At 37.0% G+C, this 26,798-nt stretch overlaps 1 protein-coding gene across 2 annotated transcripts in view; it reads right to left on the bottom strand.

The window, feature by feature from the left end:
* The window catches only part of MORC1 (MORC family CW-type zinc finger 1), a 167,884-nt gene that overhangs the window by 90,935 nt on the left and 50,151 nt on the right, over window positions 1-26,798 (bottom strand). For both annotated transcript variants that reach the window (XM_037732013.1, XM_037732014.1), the window contains exons 9-14: window positions 17,717-17,842; window positions 10,773-10,852; window positions 9,872-9,942; window positions 7,700-7,764; window positions 4,942-5,085; window positions 2,736-2,890 (exon numbers count right to left, since the gene is read on the bottom strand). In XM_037732013.1, the coding sequence (XP_037587941.1) occupies window positions 2,736-2,890; window positions 4,942-5,085; window positions 7,700-7,764; window positions 9,872-9,942; window positions 10,773-10,852; window positions 17,717-17,842 (641 nt within the window). The remainder of the gene's footprint in view (window positions 1-2,735; window positions 2,891-4,941; window positions 5,086-7,699; window positions 7,765-9,871; window positions 9,943-10,772; window positions 10,853-17,716; window positions 17,843-26,798) is intronic.

Genomic DNA, 26,798 nt, shown 5'->3' with positions numbered 1-26,798 from the left:
GGGGTTTCACCATGTTGACCAGGATGGTCTCGATCTCTTGACCTTGTGATCCACCCGCCTCGGCCTCCCAAAGTGCTGGGATTACAGGCTTGAGCCACCGCGCCCGGCAAGAATCAAATTTTATTAAATTCTGGAAAGAACAAGGGTTCTAGTCTTTTTAGTATTTTATTTGCAATATGGGTGAGATCCTCTGAGATATTTTAGCAAAAAACTTCATTGTAGATGTAAAAAATGTCATTATCATGATAATACAGGTACAGTCAGAAAGAAAAAGAAGCATAAGTGCTGTCAATGGTAATAATTTCAATTCCCAGCTGAAAGCAACGTAAATGAATCAAATCTAAGAATGTGGTTTTTTTTTTTCCCAACAGTCAATTTGATGAACTCCTGAACCATCGTTTTATTTGCTGGGAGCTGACATGAAGTAATGATTTTAAACAGAGTATATATTTATGTCATGTAAATTAATTAGGCAAAATGTCTATATCATATTTTAATCTTTTAATTGTCTCATTCTTTTCACATCAAGCTTTTATGCAAAGCAATTTTTTTAGCAATATGGAGTTCAATTGCTTCTGTTAAACAGTAAAAATACCAACATGAGTAACCAAGTAGTCCATGAAAGACATTTTTTTCTTACAGAAGTATTAGAGCTGATGAAGAAAATACATTTTTTTGAACTCCTAAGGAATCTGAGCATTGATCAGTAACTGCTAATATCATTAAAAGAGAGAGAATCAGCCTCCCAATGGAAGAACACACTACCACCTGTGAAACATCTTGACAAGTTCCAGGTGATGCTGATAATACTGGTGCACAGAACACACTGAGTATATTTTAGACCATGACATGAAAACCCAGCTTTGGCAAGAAGTCTGTCCCCTCCACTTCGTTCCCTCTTTCATAATTTCCTGCTGAGTTCCTACACTTTTTCCTGTTTTGCTGGTGAGAAAGTTTTAGGTACAGCAGGATGGATACAAATGAAAAGAAAATATTTTAAAGTTACAACTTCAAGTGAAGATTTTAAGTTGTCTCAAGGGTAGAGACATATAATGTGCATGAATTATACATACTTCAACCAAATCATTGAATATATGATATCCTATTTCTTGACATAAATGGAGGTGTATGTCTGCATAACTGAAAAAGTTTATTTACAGACAACCAATAGAATGGGTGAAAATATTCACAAACTATGCCTCTGACAAAGGAACTTAAATCAACAAGCAAAAAACAACCCCATTAAAAAGTGAGCAAAGGACAAGAACAGACACTTCTCAGAAGAAGATACACTTGTGGCCAACAAACACACAAAAAAAGTTCCACATCACAAATCACCACAGAAATGCAAATCAAAACCACAATGAGATACTGTCTTATACCAATCAGAATAGTTTTGTTAAAAACTTTTTAAAAAGCAGATGTTGGCCAGGCTGTGGAGAGAAAGGGACACTTACCCACTGTTGGTGGGAATGTAAATTCATCTAACCACTATGGAAAGCAGTTTGGAGATTTCTTTAAAAACTGAGATTTCAACCACCATTCAATCCAGCAATCCTATTACTGGGTATATACTCAAAAGAAAATAAGGAAAATCAGTTGTTCTGACAAAAGGACACATGCACCCACATGTATGTTCACTGGAGTGTTATTTCCAATAGCAAAGACATGGAATCAATGCAGGTGCCCATCAACAGTGGACTGGATTAAAAAAAAAATATGTGGAACACATATACCATGGAATACTACACAACCATAAAAAAGAATGGAATTGTGTCCTTTGCAGCAACATGGATGCAGCTAAAGGCCATTATCCTAAGTGAACTAATGCAGAAAAAAAAAACCCAAATACTACATGTTATCACTTATAGTGGGAGCTAAACATTGGGTAAGCATGGACATAAAGATGGGAACAACAGACACGGAGAAATACAAAAAGGGAGAGGAAGGGAAACAAGGGCTGAAAAACTACCTATTAGATACTATGCTCAATACCAGGGTGACAAGTGTGGTCATATCCCAAACCTCAGCATCACACAATATACCTCTGTAACAATCTTGCACATGTACACCTTGATTCTAAAATATAAGTTGAAAAACAAAAAGAAGTTTAATTAATAATCAACACACCCTCTCATTGTTCAGGTGTCTCTGGGGAGTAAGGTGATCTAAAGGAATCACATTTTCCAGATAACTGAAGTTTATCTTTTTAACTTTCCAGACACAGCTATTTTAGACATTTTTAATTGAAATTTTTCTGGAATTAACATACACAACAATTTTTAACTATACAAAACAAAGTTTAACATATCTACAATTATCCAGGATCAGTAGTTTTTGCTCCATGGTATGACATAACAACGTTATAAGAGCTACTAAGGTCTGCGTGGGACTGTGTGCTCTCAACACAGTGAAGTCCCAGTGCCCAGGGCAGGGTTTCCCAGTCTGTTTGGAGCAATAATCTGCTGCCTTCCCCCACAGTCTGCTACTTCACTCTGCTGATGGTCCTCCCCTTGCAATTTCTAATCTGCTGCTTTGTTTTTCATGTGATAGTCTGGGAAAGATTCTGAAATGGGCTCCCTTCTCACTCCTCTTATGTTTTAAAGTAGGAGCTCTCTTTCAGGGCTTTCAGTTGCTGGTAATCTGAATTCAGGTAATCATGTCAGCTTAAAGAAATTACAAAAATTAATCCCTCTTTAAGTATCTTCTACTATGACGACTGATTGAATACTCACTGATGCCGGTGTCCTTACAGTACTGGACCACGTACTGTCCCATGACTTTTAATAGATGATTATACTCTCGGACATTGAGAAATTCCTGTTTATTGTGGGATGGTTCCATGATCTCCAAGGGTATATTAACAATTCCAACCACGCCTGCACCAAGTCTGAGAAAATATATGCATATTTACATTTTGTAATTCTGGCTAAAGAAAAACAAATCAAATATATTCTGGTCATTTGAAAACTTTTTTTTTCCAAAAGTAAATTCATTCCATTGGTCCAGACCATGTCAAAGTTTAACAATTTATCTAATTATGTTATTGTAAATCTGTGGTGATCCCAATGTGTTTAGTCCCATAATAAAAAATCACTCTAGCACAATGTGACTGAGTTAATATGACTTTTTACAAACCTGTCACCTTACGTGGAGCGTGAGGGTGGGTGGGAAGGCAAGTCCTTTGACATTAAAAGCCATGGTGCCTTACTGCAATAAACTAGCATAATCTTCCAAATGACAGGGGCCAGAGAACCACTTTCTTTGTCTGCATTTCATCTATCAGATTGGATTTCTCCTCCTCATTGCAGAGGTCCGTGGGGTGCTCAGTGAATTCTACTAAAGAATCACAGAGTGGGCTTGTGCCAGAGGGTAATGAGTATCTCACTGTAAATCTGCTTGGTGACATAACCTGCTTTCTGAAAGAGCATACAATTGTCTAAGCCTTTAGGGCTCCCCACCACCCTTTGCAGACACACGCTGTTACCACTTCCCTCTTCCACCCTGCTTTCCTTTCACTATTCATTCTGTAAGTCTAAATTTGGGCATCATTCTTCTAGGAGGTCTGAATTGACTTCCCCAGTTTGCTTTACTGACCCTCCTAAATGCTCTTTTTGCACTGATGCTCAACTCTAACGTAATATTAATTCATTCATTCATTCAAGCTCACTACCTGGCCCTATCCAAGAGCTAGGAATATAGTGAGAACCAGAAATACAGGTTCCCCTAGCTTTGAAGTTTCTCTTCTACGTAATAAAAATATACAAGATCATTTCAGATGGTGATAAGTGGTATGAGGAACATAATGTAGGTGCTGTGATAAGTGAAGAGTGATAGGTGGAGGGGATAAGGGAAGGGGCCAGTTTTAATTAGACAGTCAAGGAAGATGTTCCTGTGGAGATTACTTCAGGCTCATGGCTGAATGGCATGTTAAGGCCAGCAGTAAGAAAATCTGAGGACAGAAGGTTGAAGGCTGAGGAAATAGCACGTCCCAAGGTCTCAATACAGGAATTAGCTTAGGAGGTGTGAGAAGCAGGCAATGCAGAGAGTGTAGGGTATAAGTAGGGGGTGAGATCCCACAGCCAATCAGAGATCAGACCACTGGAAGACCATGGCAAACAGTTCTACTCCAAGTGCACTGGGATTTAGGCCAACTAATCCAGATTGCATTTATATGCTTGTCCCATTCACTGTACAATACATTCCTTAGAAAAAGGTAGTAGGTCTGGACCATTTATCAGCCTGGCATATGCTGCTGCACTATAGGTGCTTTAAATAAACAATGAATGAATTACCAATTCCTTGAGAGTGCCAGAGCAAGATAGTAAATGCTCCCCTGACCCATTATACTGGTCATGATTACCTTGTCTGACCCTGTCCTTTTCTGTGTGTCTCTTCAGGACTCTGCATCATTGATGAAAGCAGCTTGAGAAATTTCAGACCATTGGGAAAGCATGAAAATGTATTACTCTAAAATCCAAAGAGGCTAGCGAGTTTTAATAACATGACCATGCAGGAAACTGGCAAGAACTCATGCATATGGGGGCTTCACAAAATGTTAAAAGGGCTGCTTTACAAGACTATGGATTTTTCTTTTCTTTCTCTTCTAAAATTTATTTAATATGCTTGTATTGTATTTAAATTGGTAAAGCATCAAAAATTTAACCCAAAGCGGTGGCACAAGGAATGGCCCCACACCAAGTTGTTCAATAAATGCATTGAAAAAATTTCCCACAGTGTGATTTTTCCATAGAGCATGCATGCAGACTCACTGATATTATAAATGAGGCACATAAATGCCTGCACATCGACAGGAAGGGTGAACAGAGACTGTGACACTTGCTCCCATTGTGATTAGTCATTCATCTCACTCCACAGACAGAATCTTACTGCAACCTCCCTTTCTCTGCTTATATCTGTGAGAGCGAAAAACATACTTACAGGGACTTCAGTTTCAACTGTGGGCCCACTTTTTCGTGCATTTTGATTAAACGGTTATTACTGTAAATGAACATTCCAGCTTGGCTTCGGTTTTCTATGTTCACTCCATAGAACAGGGAGAGTGTTCTTGCTTTCTTCAATTCTCTAGAGTTATATTTAGAAAGTTTAAAAAGTTGTTTATTAAATAAACATATATAGTTTATGAAATGGCTAATAATTAATCTAAAAGGTTAACGTCAAAGGCATATATCCAGATACTTTGCCAAACCTGGTGGGCACACTCAGTTATCTCTGCATAGCCAAGCATTCTGCATAAACATGATGCCAGTAACTATGTCAGTCAAACAAAGGCATTTACTGATTCAAAAACAAGTCTGCAAATTTAAATTTACAAGAACTAGAAAATGCCAAAAGGGTTCTGAAATATTAACTGGTCTTATAGGTACATTGCAGCATTTGTTTAAAAAAATGATGACTTGGTTATTTTAAATTTAGGTATTTCTAACATCAGTTGTGATTCCTAAATTTCAGCATGTTCTCAAGTCTCCAGGTATCCTACATAGATTGGAATGTGCCAAAAGATAGTCCCTGGCTTTCTCTCTAACCTTTTCCAAAATACAAGGTAAATAATAGTTATTATAATAAAGCAAGTTTACAAGGGCAACAGATATGAGCTCCTGTTTTTCTCAGTGACCTTCTATATTATGTTTTGTGTGAGTTTTCTATTAAAAGTATAAAACAGAAATTGAGAAATACCAAAATGTGATAAAAACAGCTATGGTAAGGAGCTGTGATATAAACATCTATGGTATCAGAGGCTGCTAGGAGCTATGAAAATGCCTGGATATGAGAGGCAGACCTGTTTTCAAATACAAGTCTGTCTTTGTAATAACCATGTGACCATGGATGTGCCTCTTAAACTTTCTGTCTCATTTGAAAAATGGGAGTAATACCTACCTAGCCACTTGTGATGTCATAAGAACTAAAAAAAAAATGTTAAATATAAGCCTGAAACAGGTTAGGTATGTAACAATTGTTATTTTCTTTACCCAGCCGAGAATGACACCAAACATAATTCTCCTGCACTCACCCCGTAGCTCCCCTCCCTCCATAAACTTGGCCTTTTGTTTTCAAGCTCATGACCAGGTGCTATTACAATTGACATAATACACTTACCAGTAACTAATTAAATGCATCTATCATTAAAGAATGATAAAGTTCTATCAGTCCTTCCATATAGATATGACATAGAGAAAACGTAAGACATGAGTTAATATACTATATATTTATTAAATGCATATATATCTAAGGTTAAACATATGTAAATCAAACTTTTTCTCAAAAATCACTACTCAGTAATGAGATCCCAACTCTTCAACAAGAGTATAAGGGGTATGTAAATAAGTTATTACAGGATATGATATGACATAATCACTCTATAATATTAAATGATATATTGACATTCTTCAGTTTTTTTTTTTTTTTTTTTTTTTTTTTGAGACAGAATCTTGCTCTGTCACCATGCTGGAATGCAGTGGCGTGATCTCAGCTCACTGCAGCCTCCACCACCTGGGTTCAAGCGATTCCCCTGCCTCAGCCTCCTGAGTAGCTGGGACTACAGGCATGTGCCACCATGCCTGGCTAAAGTTTTTTTGTATTTTAGTAGAGATGCGGTTTCACCATGTTGGCCAGGATGGTCTCAATCTCCTGGCCTCATGATCTGCCTGCCTCGGCCTCCCAAAGTGCTGGGATTACAGGCATGAGCCACCTTGCCCAGCTATTCTTGAATTAAAAAAAAAAAAAAAGCAGCATTTCCTATTAAAACAAGTTCATGGCAACTGGTATTATTATTAATAAAATGATGATTGGTCACTTTTCATACATTTCACTGTATGAACTATCTCACACAGTGAACTTGTTTCAACAAGGTTTTTACTTCTAAAGACCTTAGAGAGAGCTTCATTTTTCAATTAAAATTTCTATGACATTTATTTAAATTTTTTCTGGTAGATGTAGAAGTAACATTTCAAATTTATTTATTTTGATAAATGCAAAATTGACATTTAAAATTTAAGTTTTGAAGAAAGTTATGGTTGAATGTCAGTGCATGGTTCACCAAAAATAATGTTAAAAACAAATCATACTTCCCTTAAGAATAGTTTCACAAAGATATAATGACTTTTAAGGTCTGATCTTATGCGGGCAGCAGTGATTATTTTCAGTTTAACTTGGTTAGCATTTGAGTTGGAGAGCAAGTTAATCTTACAAATGTAAATAAAATATTTCATTTTGTTAACATAGCCTTACTTTTTAAATGATATATAAGCAATACATTCATGTGAAACATTATTTCCTATCTTAAATTTTTAAGGTACTAGACAAAGGGAAGAAACTGGAACCAACTCTCTAGAATTTAAATGGCAAATGACACAAAGGGAAAGTGAGTTATCAGCTGATCCCTTCCTCATGCAGACATCTTCATCTATCCCAAACAATTAAATGCTGAACTAATTTTTCATTTTTTTCAGAATTTTTATTATGTAGACACGTATGTGTACATGCAAATATATACTTTATTAATGTTTTATATTGCTTATCTTGGTTGGGGGACCTTGACTGTATTAGGTTTTAAATTATAAGACGTCACAAACTGAAAAAAAAATTGTCACGGTAAACACTAAATCTACCTACTTAGAAACTAGAATTTGTTTTAACATAGTACAGAGGATCCCTGCAAACAGAAAACCTTATGTCTTACCTTTGTTTCTCTTTAAGATTCTTTTGTTTTGCTTTTGCATCTTCCAAAGCTCTCTGTAACACATCCTGGAGAAGTACATTGGTTGGGAGAGAACATAATGCCACTGAATTAACCAAAAGCAAGTTGATACTAACCTGTTATCCAAATGTTTCAAGGGTAATGATAGCCCACATTACCTAATGCAATTCTACCATAGCAGATTCTCAATACTTGATAAATCATTCAGTTCCAATACCTTAAAAGATAAACCAAATCGTAGCCCACTATTCTCTTTTGTACATATTCAGATATCCTCTCTTCCTTTTAGAGAAAGAAACTTTATTCTCTATAATGGCACAAAGACTTTGACAAAAACTACGAGAAAACTTGGGTGAGTTATTTAGCATACCCAAGCTCTGACTTTCGTCTGTGAGAACAATAAATGCTCAATTATGTGACCACTGAATGTTCTTGCAGGAAAGAAAAAACAACAATAATTGAGAAATTTTGTTAGTAGCCAACAGAAATCTCCTTCATATTGAATTCTGGATACCTCTAATATTTCTCAAACTTTCCCTTTATAAGATACCCCATGCCCAGTTGTCTTTCTTATTAGCTCTTTTAATTTGATATATCAACTCATTCGCTACTCTAAATCTAGTATGCTCCCTCTAATCAAGCAGCAGAAGAAGAATTCATTATTGTTCTTGGCATAAGAATAGCCTCTTAACATGCTTCACCCACCTGAGGTGAAAGGTGGGCATCTGTTTTGAGGTATAATATAACACTGACGGAACACTATTTTCACTGCCTTTCAAGTAAAAGAAAATGGAAATGGTTGGCAAGTATTCCATTTAAAATTCATCTGCCCTGAAGAATTTAAGAGGTTAAAAGTTTAGGTCATTCTGCTTTGCTCTCTTCTCTGCCTTAAAGAAACCAAAGAGCCTCAGAGGAACAAAGAACATTGGTCAAAGACTTCCCCACCCTGCCTAACAGTGCCCTTAGATCACAGAGCAGAGGCAGGGAGAAGAAACAGCAGAAGGCAAAAAAGGAAGAAGGACCTGACCCATGAGTCTTTCTCTTGACTCTCAAACACATAAAGCAAAGGGAAATGATTTCTTAGAAACAAAATTTTAAAAAGTTTAAACTATTAAAAAATTAATAATCAATAAAAATAAGATACATTTACCTTTAACTTAAAAAAATGAAAAGAAAAAACTAGGAGAATTTGGGACAGGCCATGGACAGAATTAGCTTTGGGGCATTACCACGGGCTACTCTGATGTCATCCCTTACTCAGGACCTTAGATAGGAAAGGTCTTTATCAGACACAGCCTTGGTCCTGGAAAGTTAAATGGCAAATCACTGAAAGGATTAATATATTAGGTCTGCAGAAGAGGATGAAGAGAAGGTGAAGTAAAGCATTTGCCTCCATATTCCTAATTATCCCTTTGTATGTAAACAAATAAATATGTTGCTTAATGATTCACCATTGTTTAAAGCTTCATAGCATATTTTTGGTAAAAGTTAGCAAACTTACAATACATGTCTTACTGCAATATTTTTTCTCTTGGTTGCAATGCATTATAATTAATAATAGTTCTTCATAACTTATCTTACTCATGGGCATATTGTAAGGATTACAAAGAATGTTTATGAACTGTGTGGAGCAACTCATAATAAAAGAGCTTTGTAAGCTGGAAGCTTTGTTATTAATATTCCTAATTACAGTATATAATCCCAAGCATTAAAAAGAAGGATTGGTTATTAGACATTTCCCTGCTTTCCCCATTTATTTGGGTCCACAGGAAGCTATAATTTGAATAGATATTTTCAAGGAGACTTGATAGGCTAGTTCTTTTTTCTACTGGCTTTTCATTATTTTTTCCCTTTCTCCTGTTACTTTCCTTTCCGTTTTAAAGAAATTGGTTGTGATGTTCTTCCCCATGGTTTCAAATTCACCCCATGTTCTGTTCATCTTTTCTCTCCACCTCAGCCTTGCCTCCACTTGCTGACTTTCCTCCTTTCACTGCACTCATCTATTCTGTTTACCTGAGTTAAAATCAACTTAATCTTCTGAGCTTATCTGTGCTTAAAAGTTGAGGAAGTAGATGGTAAGAGACAGCTATGCAGAGGAAAAAGCAAATGGCACGATTTGCCTTTTAATAAGACTACTCTCTTTACATGTCTTACCTTGGCAGAAGACAAAGAGGTTCTGTCACACTGGTTTACTTTCATTTGTGCTTCTTTCAATACAAATTCAGCTGGAAGTGGAAGCCAGATAGTTATATTACAGCAAAATTATTTCAAGCAATTCTAAGTATTTTCCATGCATATAGCATGACCAGTGAAAATGGCATACAGACCATGATCTCAGAAAACTCTACGCTCCTCTTATAACTTTTACAAATTTTAAATCTTTTTTCTACTGGGCTTTCATTTAGGCATGACAATATATAGGACACAAATATACATACATAAAGTCAAAAGTCACAAGTGAATTTTTAGCTGACAGGAAATGTTTTAAAATCCACAAAATATGGATGTAGAGCTACTACTCACCCCCAGATAACTGGGTAAGAGTAGCTTTGTTCCTGCAGTAGGAGGAGTGAATATGTAGAACATCCTTCTTAAAGCGAATGCAGTGCAGGGATCTAAAACACCTAACACAGTGTTATGACACGCAGAATTTCTTACTTTATTTTATTTTTAAATACATGCATGGTCTCACTATGTTGCCCAGTCTAACCTTGAACTCCTGGCCTCATGTGATTCTCCCATCTCAGCCTTCCAAAGGACTGGAATTATAGGTGTGAGTCACTATGCCCAGACAGACAAACAAGGTTTCTAACAAATAGCAATCTAGTTTGAAGTGTGTTCAGGATCATATTTAAAATCATAAATAATATCATGAGTAAACAAACTCAGAGATGGAAAGAATGTGCTATGATGTTCCATAGGGACAGAAACTACATTTAATTAATTGTAGTAGCTCCTACAATGCCTACAGCAATGTATGTCTCAGAATAAGTGCACAATTAACATTTGCTGAATGACTGAACAACAATGATGTAGGCTGCAGGTAATTGCATACCAATCTTTACTGCTTCTTCTGCCTTTTGAACTTCATTTTTAAATGCTCCTTTGAAAGAAGATGTGACATAAAGATACTTTCTGGAAAGAAAGAAGAAAGAACATAATCAAGTCAGATTATCGTTTTAAAGTACATAAGACAATATTCTTTAGCAAGACTGTATGCTCCAGAGATACATAATTATTAAGAAAGATTCATCAAGTACATCCAGCTGGTAAATTAGCAAACTTCATAACTAAGTGAAATTTCTTGCCTTTTACTACTTAGAAATGTTGCTTTTGTAAGGAAACTTCATGAGAGCAATAGGAAAATCTGCCCACACAAATGTTCACTTAGACATATAAACTAGGATAATTTTCTTTAAAAAAAAAATTATGAAATTGTTCCCTTATCCAAGTTTCTGGTTAATATGCATAGCCCTCTTACTCAGATTATCATTGACACTGGAGAAACTACTTCTCCTAGTCCCAAAACAATTATCTCTAACTGCAATGCTCAGAAACACACATTCGTGTACCATTTTAAATTACCAAAAGCACATTTTCTACTTTATTGATTGAGAAGCCTGTTTTCAAGGTCCATTGTTTTAGTAATGGCAAAGATGCTCTAGAACATAAAGGAAAAATGTATGTATGTATATATCCATAAACTCAAAGAGAACAAAGCATAGGTGAGAAAAGCCCTACAGAACTTCAGGTTCTCCAAATACGGTTGAAACTATGAGCATCTGTTACAGAAAATTCTTAGAACTGGGCTTTTAAACATTGGCTTAAATCATCATAGAGAGAAAAATGCTAGAATAATACTTGGTTTGAGAATGCTCAAAGCACTGTAAACTCTAAATGTACATCAATAAGAAAATAGTTAAATAAATCATAGTGCTATGCAATATATTTAACACTGATGAAAGTCTCCAAGATATAACTGTAAGTGAAAATAACAAGTTGTACATAATTTTATGTTTTAAAAAAGCTATGCGTGCATGCATGTGTGTGCACATATACATACATAAAACTGCGTAGAAAACAACAAACTGGAAAGATATTTATTAAACTTCTAACAGAGGTTCTCCTTTGGGGAATATTACAGATTGCTATAAGCACAGAATGAATGACAAATGGTAAAAGGGACTTTTAGGTATTTGACTTTTCCCCCATATCTAATTCTGCATTGTATAAATTTTTGTTAATTTTACAATTTTTATGAGGAAACTAGAATGCTTCTCTATCAAGAGAAATAGAAGAAATACTCAGTACCTTTCAAGGCTTTGTGCTGCAGAAGTATAGAGCATAACTTAATACAGCATTTTAGGTGAATGGTTTGATCAGAACAACCGGCAGAAATTCAAACTTTTATTGACTTTAATTTTCACACTTAAAACATTCTTTCAAAATACTTTGGCCAATATCAAATATAGTATTCTAAAGTTTAAGTTTGAAAAAACAGACTATAAGTAAAGAAAACTACAGTTCTTTTATCAACACAGAAAAATGAGCCCACAGTTATAAGTCATAACTATATTGTAGTACTCAATCATAATTATTTCTTTAAAGTTATAAGAGTTTACCTGGTTTACTGGTATTATAAAATAATTCTAATCCTTAATTATTCTTTACAACATGTAATTAGGCAGGATTGAGAATTTTCTGGTTGGTATAATATTGATAGGTAGAGATGCGGATGTCAAGTAGACCTCCCAAACTTAGTATGTCCACTGCGACACGATGAGAACTCCATCCACCATTCCTCCTAACCTCTACACTTGCACCTCCCCTATCATTCCCAAGATTTTGTTCAGGATAGAAACTTAGAAAGCCTTCTTGACTCCTCATTTTGTCTCCACCCCATATCCAATCCATTGGCGGTCTTACTGGCTCTATCTTCACAACATATCTGTAATCCAGACACTTTTCATCCCTTCCACCATTACCACCTTAGCTCTAGCTCATTTCTCCCCTAGAATAAAGTAATGCTATCTATCCTACTGCAACTTCCCTCCTTTCTTCTTGTCTCATGAAACCAATTCTCTACTCAACAGCTAGAATAATCTTTTAAAAACATAGGCCAAGTACACTCCTCTGCTCAAGTCATTCCATTCTCAATACAGTCACCTCTTCTTGTCTTGTTGTTTCAGGCCCTACCTGGTCTGCCTTATCTACCTTGATCTGTTTTCTGTGTTCTAGCTAGACTAGCCTTTGATTCCTGTCTTTGCACTTATTGTCCCCTCCTTCTGGAACCAACTTCTCACAAAATTATTGCATAACTCACTGTGCTACCCACCATCCAAGATGTCTCCAAATGGTTTTTATTTTCTCCTGGTATCAATGCCTATGTGTGGTGTCCTCCCACACTAAATCTAGGCTGGCCTGTGGCATGGCAAAAGTGATGGTCTGTCACTTTTGAAGATGGGTTCTAAAAGGTTGCAAGTTCTACTTTGCTCTCTTGAATTGCTCACTCTGATAGAAGCCAGCCATTATGTCATGAAAGTACTCAGGTGGACCTTTGCAGTGGCCTTTGTAAAGAGAAACCGACTTGCCCCAAAGTTGCCACGTTTATTGTATATTGCCACATTATTCACAATCACAAAGACATGGAATCAATCTAGGTGTCCATCAGTGGTGGACTGGATTTTTTTAAATGTTGTGCATATACACTATAGAATACTACACAGCCATAAAAAATAATAAAATCATATCCTTTGCAGTGACATAGATGAAGTGGAGATCATAATCTTAACTGAATTAACACAGGAACAGAAAAACAATTATCTCATATTCTCATCTACAAGTAGGAGCTAAACACTGAGCACACATGGACATAAACATGGGAACAACAGACACTGAGGAATACAAGATGGGGGTGGAGGGAGGCAGGGATGGGGGCATGGGTAGAAATCATCCCTGTTGGGTACTGTGCTCACTAGCTGGGTGACAAGATCCATACCCCAAACCTCAGCATCATGTAACATACCCATGTAATAAACCTGCACATGCACCTCCTGTTTCTAAGATAAAAGTTGAAATAACAAAAAATAAATAATTACCTGATATTTTATCATCCATTTTAATTTATATGTTGTCTTCCATGCCCCTCACTAGAATGTAAGCTCCATGAGGGCAGGAATTTTTTCTTTTTGCTTATGTCCAATGCCTACAAGAGAGCCTTGCACATAGTGGTCATTCCATCCACTTGCTCTTACTCATTTGTATAATAACAACTACTATCGGTTTACAAACATTTCAGAAACCTTGCTGACTGTTTTTATGTTTAAGATAAAACACTGTTTTAGTTTAGTCCTCATAATAACCTCAGTGGCAGAGGAATTCCCAATTCACACTGGAGAAGAGTAAGACTCAAGTAATAGCCAAAGGTCCACAACTAGTGAATGGTAAAACCTAAACTCAAATCCAGGTTTGGTTAATCCAAATTGTGCTTCCAATTATCATACTATAATAAAAGATTAAATAATTCAGCATTGCAAAAATTCAAAAATGGACACATATAACATGCATGGTGTGCAAAAGAATCACTGTTCAAATATTACTAGTCTGATGGATGGGTGGGGTGTTAGGGTATGGAAAGTATCCCTTAAAAATGAAATCCCTGAATAATTTTAAAAGGACCATGTGGTTCCCACGAATGCAGGGTAACACCAATCCTAACTCACAGACTTATACAATGTTTAAGTTGAAAGAGAACTGAGAAATCACCTTGCATTCTTTTCCAAAGTAATAATTTCTTCTATAATCGAGACTCCTCCAGAGACAAATTTGTACTCATCTTGGGTGGGAGTCCCTCCCATTGCTGGAGAGCATGAACAACTCCATTAATCACATGCCACACTCATGGCCCTCACTGCGTTGCTACACTTCTTGCTAATGTCTGTCTAGAAAAAGTAAACTTCCTGTTCTAGACCCTGTAGATTTAGTACTGTGGATGTCAAATACACTAACCGGACCAGGGACTGGTGCTACGCCAAAGGAAGATATGTGAGAAGGCAAACCCCTCTGAAGTGGCTTGTGCCAGAAGTCTGTCGAATAGAGTAGCTTTAAAAACCCACTCTTAGAGGCACAGATGGTAGGTGCACCCAGTGAGGACGTACAGCTTAGTGGAAACTAGGTGTATCCTGAGCAACACTGGGCTATTCTTCAGTTTTCCAGAACATCACAGTCATGAAAACAGTGAGGCAAAGGTGCTGGTGAGGCACCTTCATTTCCATTTAGGGTAGTCAGGTGGCCAACTACACAGAGTATCTAATCATTTTTAATAGCCTTTAAAAAGGGTATTAAAGCCTGTACTTTGGTCACAATTCTAGTTCTTAATCTGCTCTAATACAGCCATTAGAGCTACACTGCCTTTTATGAAAGAAAAAAAGTAGGAGTTATCCTATTAGGGGTGGGATAACATGGAGGAAACTCCACATATTTTTTATGAAGAACTTTTGCCACCAGAGAACCTGTGGGAGAAATTATATGTAAATAAGTATGGCAAAGCCCTAAGGTATAACAACATAAAGGAATAAATCCTTCTATACTGTGGATACCAATTAGAGCTCCAAATGAAATCTGGCAAAGGTTCAAGCCTCCCTAAATTTCTCTTCAGGAAATACACACACACACACACACACACACACACTCTCTCTCTCATACTCACTCTACACGTACTACTTCCTGGTAATATATATCTAAGAATATCACTTTGAAAAGTAAATAAACAATAGACTCAAATGGGAAGCAGCCATCACTTGATATAAGTAATTTATGTAGATTACATTCAATTACTAAAAAGCCCTCAGAAAATGGAGACAAATCCACATTTTCCACGGGCTTGAACCATTTTTTACCCAAACTCACTAAGAGAAATTTAATTTGAAAAGATTGGCTATATCGATTGATCCAGGAGACACTTGGTACTTCCTAGAAGAATGAGGCTGACGAAAAGGAAACAGGGCTTTGATATTTATTAGGAAATGAATGGACTGATTTATACAGAAAGTCTCAGGATTGGTATATTTTATTTTCAAAAGATGATGGGCAGCATAATTAGAAATCAAAAGTAAAGTTTTATGAAATCCATCAGTGTGTGGTCAGGGAGTCTGATGCAGAGATCTATATTTTTTAGTATTAACGTCTATATGAGTGATTGCAAGGCCCCTCTCAAGACAGCAACTGAATTTTCATGAAAGTAAGACAAAATGACAAATGCAAATATAAAGACTTAATGTGGTATAGGAGAGGAAGCATTGAATTTGGCTTGATAAAGAATTCAGAGCCAGAAGATCTGAGTTATTTTCTAGTTTTGACATTTCCTTATCTCTAAAACAGTGATGATAACCTAACCCACAGTGTTACTGCAGAAATCAAATGAAATAGTTCAGGCAAAAAGGTATATACATAGGCAATGTACACAAATTAAATGTTTCTCCAATAGATATCAATGTCCTCAAAATAATAATTAATCTATCTTTTTTCTATTTGTCCATAAGTAATTGGGGTACAGGTGGTGTTTGGTTACATGAGTAAGTTCTTTAGTGGTGATTTGTGAGATCCTGGTGCACCCATCACCCAAGCAGCATACACTGCACCACACACATTGTCTTTTATCCCTTGCCCCCCTCCACTCTTCCCCACAAGTCTCCAAAGTCCAGTGTATCATTCGTATGCCTTTGTGTCCTCATAGCTTAGCTCCCACATATCAGTGAGAACATACAATGTTTGGTTTTCCATTCCTGAGTTATTTCACTTGGAATAATAGTCTCCAGTCTCATCCAGGTCACTGCAAGTGCTGTTAATTCATTCCTTTTTATTGCTAAGTAGTATTCCATCATACACACACACACACACACACACACACACACATACACACACACACGCATATACATATATATACACCATAGTTTCCTTATTCATTTGTTGATTGATGGGACTTTGGATTCATTCCATAATTTTGCAATTGTGAATTGAGTTTCTATAAACATGCATGTGCAAGGATCTTTTTTGAATAACTTCTTTTCCTCTAATCTCAGACTCACAGAAAAATCTGATAAATGTTTGGTGTGTAAATGAACGACTATCCAGAAACCACACCAAGAAAATGACCATTCTGATGGCATGCATGATTGGACAAAATGGGCTTTATAATACATAAATATAAACTTAAATGCCAGGTCTGGTGGCTGGCCAGGCACCATGGCTCACACCTGCAATTCCAACACTTTGGGAGGCCAAGGCAGGTGGATCACTTGAAGTCAGGAGTTGGAGACCAGCCTGGCCAACATGGTGAAACCTCATCTCTAGTAAAAATACAAAAATTAGCCAGGCATGGTGGTGCACCCTGTAATCCCAGTTACTTGGGAGGCTGAGACAGGAGAATCGCATGAACCTGGGAGGCGGAGGTTGCAGTGAACCAAGATTGCGCCACTGCACTCCAGCCTGGGTAACAAGAGTGAGACTCTGCCTCAAAACAACAACAACAAACATACAAAAAAAACTTGAAAACATCTATGCTAAAGTAAAAAAAAAAAAAAAAACATAAAATATAAATCAACCAGATATGTATTTATAAATATATTCATTCTATATGTATAATATAAACAAGTCTATATGGTTTAATAGTTCAAATGCATTGTGTAAACAGAAGATATACATAAACTGTGATCATTTAGTGGAGCTAATTGCTGTCAAAGCACCTAAGATTCACTTAGGCAAAAAACAAATTTCTACTCGGGGTGATTAACTTAGCATGCTCACTGCAGTGTGTTTCTATCACTGCCAAATATTTGTTCACATCCAATTATTCTTTAGCAAACTTTCCCAAATGCAGTTTAAATTTTGTTTACAATGTAAAAATCTTACTATCAAAGTCAATGTCCTCACTTTGACAGCTTTAGGGAGCATATCAACTTTATAAATAACTGTGAAGATAACTGAAGAAAGATGAGTTACCTGGGTCTGTAGAGGCAATAGCCTAGATGTTTAGTTTTAACTCTCTTGGCTTGAATGAATATTCTCATCCATGGGTTAAAATACAGAACAGATGTGTAGGCTCTGAAGGACCATCTCTCTGGGAAACTGAAATAGAAAAGACAAAATGACAGAATATAGAGGACATACCAACTACGTCTCTTTGAGACAAAATAACATCAGACTATCAGATTATTACTGTTACTACCAGAAGCTTCAGAAACTTTTCTTCTAAAACTAATGATACCATAAACACTAGCAAATCTCACAACAGTCACTTCATTAAGGAGGCCTCTAAACACAAGGCCCAGCACAAATAACCGGCACTTGGTTGGAACGGAACTTCTGTTGGCAACCAACTAATTCTAAGTAGACTCATATTAGCAACCTAAAATATACTTTCCAGGAAAGCTGTTGACCTAGGAGAACAAAGTCAAGTCAAATAAACAAAACAATCCCTTGTTCAAACATAACAAAAAGAACCTAGGCTCACATGAATAAAAAGTATTCCCATCAAGTCCTTATAAACAGAGAAATACAGTAAAAATGTTTCATTTGCTTTTAAAATTATGAACGAGAAACATAAAACTTCATTCTACAAATATAATAAGAATTAAAATAAGTATTTATGGCCAGCTGGGGGGAGGAACATGACCACATGATAATAAAAAAGGAAAAAAGAGAAAAATTAAGGATGGGAAGGCAATAAAATGGAAGCAAAACCAATGTAAATAGCCTATGAAGAAAACTACCCTTGTAAACTGCATTTTGGGAAATCACCATGTCATTGCATACTAATAACTCCAGAGAATTTCTATATTAAAGTCCGTTTATGAACTGCAAGTCCTCTCCAATAAGATAAATAAAGATTGAAAACAAGCCCAGCCATGCTGAAGAAGCGATGCTCTTTACCACTCGGTCACAGAAAAGGCTACTCTGAAAAACTACAAGGTCAAACGGAAAGCAGAGAGCAGTAAACCCATCATTTTTATACTTGTACCTCAGTCCAGGATAAGACAAAGTTGATGGGAAAGAAAGGTAAGGCCAGTCTAAGGGGGAACTACAGGTTAACACTATTGCCAGTAACTCAGTAAGACAGGACAGAGCGCTAAGGAATCTTCAAGAATGAAGACGAAGCCATAAGAAATTCAAGAATTGCCTGGTTGGTTTTAAGTTCCTTCAGGCAGGATCCAAAGCTCATTAAAAAGTCAACAATTTATTTTAATTGTTCCAAAAGAAATTCTTTTAGATAAGCCTTGAGTAGAATTTTCCCAGTATAAATTACATATCAGTATCTAATCCATCACCCTTATTTCCGAAATATTAATACTAATGTATTTTTTAATGTAACTAGATAGGCTGTCTGTATTAGGGTGTTGCACTGCAAATACAATAATGTGGTTGCTTTTAGTATACCTGGAAATGCACAATTAAGTAAGTCCTCACCTGATAAAAGAAACGGAAAAAAGTTAATTTGGGATGCTTGTTATTATTTAAATCCTTTCTGGATCTCCTGATTTTAAATTGCCCTTAGAACTGGTAGCTCTTTCTTTTTCCTTTTTTTCTTTTTTCTTTTTCTTTCTTTTTTTTTTTTTTTTTTTTTTTTTTTTTTTTTTTTTTTTTTTTTTTTTTTTTTTTTTTGACTCTCTTCAAAACTGATACATCTCTATCTTTTGAAAGTAAAAGTCTAAAGTCATTCAGAGCCAACTTTGAGAATCTGAGAAATACAGTGAGAGATAAAACCAGCTAAACAAATTTTGGTTAAAAAAATCACACACACACACACACACACACACACGTATATATATGAACACTAATACTTCTACCTTTTAATAGCTCAATTTATTCACTCATTCAATAACCAGTTCTAGGTAAATATTCGTAGCATGCATGCAGGGGATCCTAAAGGTCTCCCCTATTTTAGGAGATTCACTGGAAGGACTCATGAGCCTTAGCACACAATTGTACTCATGGCTTTGACTTATCACAGTGTTGTAGTAAGGACATACAGTGGCTCACAAGGGAAAAAAAATAGGTGGAGTCTGGAGGGATCTATCTACTAGCATTCCTACATTCTCTCCTTCTCATGAACGTTCACACAGAGTATACTCTTCTCCCAGATACGAAAATGCAGCAATGTGTGTGTGATGTTTCCATCTAGGAAAGCTTATTACAGACTTGGCATCCAAGATTTTTATCGGGAAGCTAGCCACACAGGCACCTCCAGGCTAGCATGCATCTATCAATGTTCCAGAGTCCCAGAAGGAGACGAGGTTTCCATATAAACCACATGGTTTGTACAGTCTAGACACAGCAAACCACTGTTATCAGCTATGAAAAGTTTTATGTCATTGTAGGAAATTGTTTACCAGGCAAGTTCCCAAAAGCTGGCCACGCACCACTTTTGCAAGCAAGCCTTTCTAAGAATAGACACCTGCTATGTTAACCCTTTTCTCTTACATGCCTTCCTTTGGAAGTTCCTGTTTATTTGTGAGAAACAGAAAGGTACTACCTCTTACTTGTGATGTCTTTGATAAAAAGAAGACAAAGAGGGCTAAATATAAAAACCATATGTGAAATGGGCCACTCCATTATAAACGTGAAACTTTTTAATATGATGCGTAAGATTCTTCATGGTCTGACCCCCATTTAATTCTCCAGCCTCATCTCTTGTCTTCAGCCTGGCCATTTAGGACCACTCAGCTCTCCAGACAGGGAAGCACGCTTTCTTATCCCCAAGGCTGGCATATTCAGTTTTTCAGCCACTCTTGCTTCATGCCGCACTCCTTTTCACCCTGCGGTATGCAACTTGAGATTGCACTTCCTTTCTAAGCCTTCCCTCAGCCCCAAGAGGGGTGAAGTGCTCTCCTTTGTGCCCCCCTCCTTCTGTCCCTCCCTCTTCAAGGCACATACCACTCAGCGCTGTCATCTTCTGTCTATGCCTCTGCATCCCCAACTGGCTGTGAACTCCATGCAGCTAGCACTCTCATCAATAAAAATATGCTGAATAAATGGCAATCATTCAGCACTTCCCTGGCTTAATTTGTAATAAACAACAGAGGGTTCCCTACGTAAGAAGGATATTTTAATGAAGGATTGCCTCCAAAGGCAATTCTACCAGTCTTTACAAATAAAGCCATACACTTAGGAAACAGAGATACAAATATGCTAAGTAGTCAGGATATCTTCAGAAGATGAAAGGAAAAAAATACTATTACTCCACACTCACCGGGAACTGCTCCCAGGTATTCTTCACGAGTGTTCTTCCTGTTTCCTCCTAAATACCTTTCTTTCCTGTCTCCTTACACTTTGGCAGAAGTGTACATATCTCTATCTTTCTCTCTCATTTTCTATGTAACTGGCTATGATAAGAAACTGAAGAAAGAAAGAGGCAGAACAAACCCCCACCACACACACACACACACACACACACACACACACACACACACACACACACAGAGAGAGTCACATGACAGATGTAGGGAAAGAGGAGAGGATTTCAAGGCAGAAACTGGCTTCAAGTCTGTGGATATAAAAGGAGGGCATGAAGTAGAACTGGTGCTTTTGTCCCCTACTCAGCACTGGGTATTCTTAAGTCTCTAATTTAGCCCCTACCTATGGCTGTGCTCTCTGTGTGCCCTCTTTCTTCTCCCAATCTGACCCCAATATTCTGCTGCCGTTTTAAATGCTGCTCCACATGCCATGTATCATGGGTGAATTGGTGTGTTGTCATCATCAAACTGTGTTAAGGGCCATGAAGGAGTCAGAAAGTAATGTTCTGTGGCCAAGGCCACATCTCCTCATCTGCTGATTCAGATTCTCTGTGGCTGCAGTCTGGAATTGTGAGGTTTTTAAAGCTACCCAGGTGATTTCTTTGACTCCGCCAGGTTTGGACACCACTGCATAGCTGACCTAGTGGACAGGGTGGTATGTAAGGCAGGTTGCCAAAAAGATGGGAGGAGAACAGTCTCTCACAGGTGTTTGAACCTAGACACCAGCTGAGTAATACAACCCCTACATTACCCACACTGGCACACAGACAACAGACCCTCATCTACCCAACAACTGAGCTACTTTTACAAGGTCCTGGGTTGAGAAAATGACTCTAAACTGCAGATTAAATTAGGTCCCTTTTGCAATATCACAGAAGTGCCATATTTTTATTCATAAAAATATTACATAACCAAATTTGTTTTCTAAGTTTAGTCTTTACAAAATCTCTAACGACTTCTTGAAGTTGAAATTAACAGGGTTTATATTATCTTGAATATAAGTAAGTGCATAAAGAGTTTTAACTAGTTTCAATTCTGAACTTTGAAGGGACTAACCAAATTTAATATTAGGGCAGATTATACCTATGAGAAATGTCAACTCAAAGAGGTAATTTTTTTTAAAAAGTTATAAGCTACACAAAGTAATGAAAGTGCTTCTTTTGTGACAACCACAATATAGCAAGCAGCATATTAGAACAATTTGAAGCTATAACATTTGATGTGCTCCTGGGCAGCTCAGTTAAGACATGATGTAGAGACATTATGGAATGCTGCCCAATGACTGTCAATTTAGAAACATGCTGGCAATGTAGCACCTAATTTTAAAACATTACCTAGCACAAAATTTCACCTGCATTACTCTGTATTATATCAACACTCTCAGAGCTGCTTTTTGGATGGGTTTCTCTGGCTGCCTGAGATGGATCCTGAGCCATGATGGATTTCAGGGATGTGACAAGCTCTTTTGATGACAGCCAATTCCACAGCATTCCTTTTTTCACTAGGGTCTGTGCTTTTTTCGAGTTTCTTACAAACTTGAGTGATTAGCATTTATAATGTCTTGAAGATAGTAAGTTACTGAAAGCAACAAGAACACATGGAAATAATATGCATAACAGACCAGGTGAAATGGATGGACACATGGTCCTGACCTCCAAAAAGGAAATCAAGAAAAATGATATAAGGGGTGATCAGGCCTTCGCAGTTTGGAATTCAAAAGAGATTTTAAAGGCAATAGAATTATTTTACAAATTTTTTTATATTCCCTCTCCCACCCTAATGAAGATCTCCAAGGATAAAGGACAGTGGAACTGACACTGACAGTCCAAACACCTTACAATGAAAGCATTTGTCATGTCCTTGGAAAATTATCTAGATAATAATATTCAATTCGACTTACCTGAATTTAATTCATTTTTTATTTGCTGTGTACTAGACACTGACTTACTTTCCACAGCATGATAGTAAGCACTTCAAAGAGGTATTGTAGGAAAACGTAGAATGGGGGGATTGTGAGGGTTACTAAAATGTACAGAGATTTTTCATGTCCCTGGTACTGTGCCTATTTTACTTAAATAGCTTTCATATCAAGTAGGTGATGTTATAGCCTCATTTTATAGATGAGAACACAGAATTTCAGAGACCGAAGATAACTTGCCACTAGAATTAAAACTCTCCCAACAGAACTCAAGTTCCTCAATGGCGTATCAATCTAGAGTTCTGGTCTCTTCAATTTGCTCTTACAGAACTGAATTCAAGGATCTGATGTCCCTGTTTTCTAATTCCACACATATCTCACTATACAAAATAAGTTATATGGCAGTAGACAGCCAATCCCTCCCAGCCATCCAATTAAACCTGACGTCTCTGCTGATAGATCATGCCATTATGTAAAAGAATATCCTTTTGGAAAAATAAAGACATTGACAGAATCGGGCTGGTAGACTATGAATACATATTATTCTCCTGCTGAAATTCAAGGAAAACCATTAAGAAGGGCAGTGAGCCTAGGAAGGAGTAAGGGAAGCAGAAGGTATTACAAGAGATCACAAGTAACCACATGATACAGCCTCTCTCAGAATACTGTAAATGCTTAGGCTTTCTCTCCAAATGAAATGGGAAGTCATTGAAAAATTTTGCAGAGAGACGTTTTAAAAGATTATTCTAGATACTACTGAGAGGTAAGGGTAGAACAGTTTTTAGAAGACCAAGGGTGAAAGTAGAGAGTACCAGTGGACCAGTGGAAGACTAGCGCAATAATCCAGTGAGAAATGATGGTGGTTTGGATCTGTACTGTAGCAGAAAATACAATAAGTGTTTAGATCTAGGTCAGTTTTGAAGGCAGAGACAAATAAGAAAGAGTAAGTTACAAGAGTCCCCCGACTGCTGAGTGTGAAGAATAAGAAAACTATATGACCCACTGACAGACACACAATGGGAATTATTAAAAGTTAAGAGAAAATCTTTGCCCATGCATATGTTTTTATGGTTTTAGGTCTTTAATCCATCTTGAGTCAATTTTTGTATACGGTATAAGGAAGGGGTCCTGTTTCAGTTTTCTGCATATGGCTAGCCAGTTTTCCCAACACCATTTATTAAATAGGGAATTCTTTCCCCATTACTTGTTTTTGTCAGGCTTGTCAAAGATCAGATGGTTGTACATGTGTGACATTATTTCTTTTCTTTTTTTTTGAGACGGAGTTACACTCTTATTACCCAGGCTGGAGTACAATGGCGCGATCTCGGCTCACCGCAACCTCTGCCTCCTGGGTTCGGGCAATTCTCCTGCCTCAGCCTCCTGAGTAGCTGGGATTACAGGCACGCACCACCATGCCCAGCTAATTTTTTGTATTTTTAGTAGAGACGGGGTTTCACCATGTTGACCAGGATGGTCTCGATCTGTTGACCTCGTGATCCACCCACCTCGGCCTCCCAAAGTGCTGGGATTACAGGCTTGAGCCACTGCGCCCGGCCATGTGACATTATTTCTGAGGCCTCTGTTCTGTTTCATTCATCTATATATCTGTTTGGTACCAGTACCACGATGTTTTGGTTACTGTAGCCTTGTAGTATAGCTTGAAGTCAGTAGTGTGAGGCCTCTAGCTTTGTTCTTTTTGCTTGGGATTGTCTTGGCTATATGGGTTCTTTTTTTGGTTCCATATGAAATTTAAAGTATTTTTTTCTAATTCTGTGAAGAAAGTCAACGGTAGCTTGATGGGGATAGCACTGAATCAATAAATTACTTTGGGTAGTATGGCCATTTTCATGATATTGATTCTTCCTATCCATGAGCATGGAATGAAAACCCCAAAAGCAATGGCAATAAAAGCCAAAAATGACAAATGGGATCTAATTAAACTAAAGAGCTTCTGCATAGCAAAATAAACTATCATCAGAGTGAACAGGTAACCTACAGAAAAAATTTTTGCAATGTATCCATCTGACAAAGGGCTAATATTCAAAATCTATAAGGAACTTAAACAAACTTACAAGAAAAAAACAAACAACCCCATCAAAAAGTGGGTGAAGGATATAAACAGACACTTCTCAAAAGAAGACATTTATGCAGCCAACAAACATATGAAAAAAAGTTCATCATCACTGGTCATTAGAGAAATGCAAATCAAAACCACAAAGAGATACCATCTCACGTCAATTAGAATGGCGATCATTAAAAAGTCAGGAAACAGATGCTGGAGAGAATGTGAAGATATAAGAACACTTTTACACTATTGGTGGGAGTGTAAATTAGTTCAACCATTGTGAAGGCTGTGTGGCAATTCTTCAAGGATCTAGAAATAGAAATACCATTTGACTCAGCAATCCCATTACTGAGTATATACCCAAAAAATTATAAATCATTCTACTATAAAGACACATGCAGGCCAGGCGCAATGGCTCATGCCTGTAATCATGAGGTCAGGGGTTTGAGACCAGCCTGGCCAGCATGGTGAAAGCCCGTCTCTACTAAAAATACAAAAATTAGTTGGGCATGGGGTGTGTGCCTGTAGTCCCAGCTACTTGGGAGGCTAAGGCAGTAGAATCACTTGAACTTAGGCAGTGGAGGTTGCAGTGAGCTGAGATCATGCCACTGCACTCCAGCCTAGGTGACAGAGTGAGACTCCATCTCAAAAAAAAAAAAAAAAGGCACATGCACAGGGATGATTACTGCAGCACTATCCACAACAGCAAAGACTTGGAACCAACCCAACTGCCCATCAATGATAGACTGGATAAAGAAAATGTGGTACATATACACCATGAAATACTACGCAGCCAAAAAAAAAAGGATGAGATCATGTCCTTTGCAGGGACATGGATGAAGCTGAAAACCATCATTCTCAGTAAACTAACATAGGAACAGAAAAACAAACACCACATGTTCTCACTCATAAGTGGGAGTTGAACATTGAGAACACATGGACACAGGTAAAGGAACATTACATACCAGGGCCTGTTGAGGGGTGGGGACTAGAGGAGGGATAGCATTAGGAGAAACACTTAACATAGATAACAGGTTGATGGGTGCAGAAAACCACCATGGCACGTGTATACCTATGTAACAAACCTGCACATTCTGCACATGTATCCCAGAACTTAAAAGTATAATAAAAAAAAAAATGAATAAGAGAAAAATCCTAAAAGTTCTCCAAAGGAAAAAAATAAGTAATTTACAGCAATTTGATAATCACATTTCTATCAGACTTCTGATCAACAACAGGGATTCGAGAAGTCAAAGAAGCAAACAGTTCTAAGGGAAACTATTTTTGAACCAATACTTCTACAACCATTTAAACAAATTTTGAAGTGGAAGGGAAAAATAAAGATACTTGTAGAGATACAAAGCTTCCAGCAGTTTATGGCCAACAGACTCTGAAAGAATCATTTCAGGATACAATAAAGCAAATGAACTAACAAATCCAAGATATAGAATGGAAGATATAGCAGTAAACAAACAAAAAACAAATCTTACAATTTAGTCTAAAGAACTGTTCATGTCTGATGTAATAAAATTGTATAAAAATGCATAATTAAAATCCTACATAAAATAATTTTAAAAAGTGGAACTGGGAAGGAAGAAAGATGAATGCATACTAAGACCACGCCTTATTTGTGAAATGAAATACATACTAATTAATTCTACAGTTTGATAATAAAATCATAAGTTTAGACATGTTTATTAAAAATGTAAAAATAATCCACTGAAAGTATATAATGGAGCGACTAATTTGGAAATCATTAGAATAGAAAAAAATAAACTTTTCCTCTTGGGAAAAAAAAAAAGTCACAAC

Source organism: Cebus imitator, unplaced genomic scaffold (genome assembly GCF_001604975.1).
Source record: "Cebus imitator isolate Cc_AM_T3 unplaced genomic scaffold, Cebus_imitator-1.0 Scaffold439, whole genome shotgun sequence".
Taxonomy (NCBI): Eukaryota; Metazoa; Chordata; class Mammalia; order Primates; family Cebidae; genus Cebus; species Cebus imitator.
Note: the sequence above shows the minus strand (reverse complement) of the source record. Positions and strands in the feature narration are given on the sequence as shown.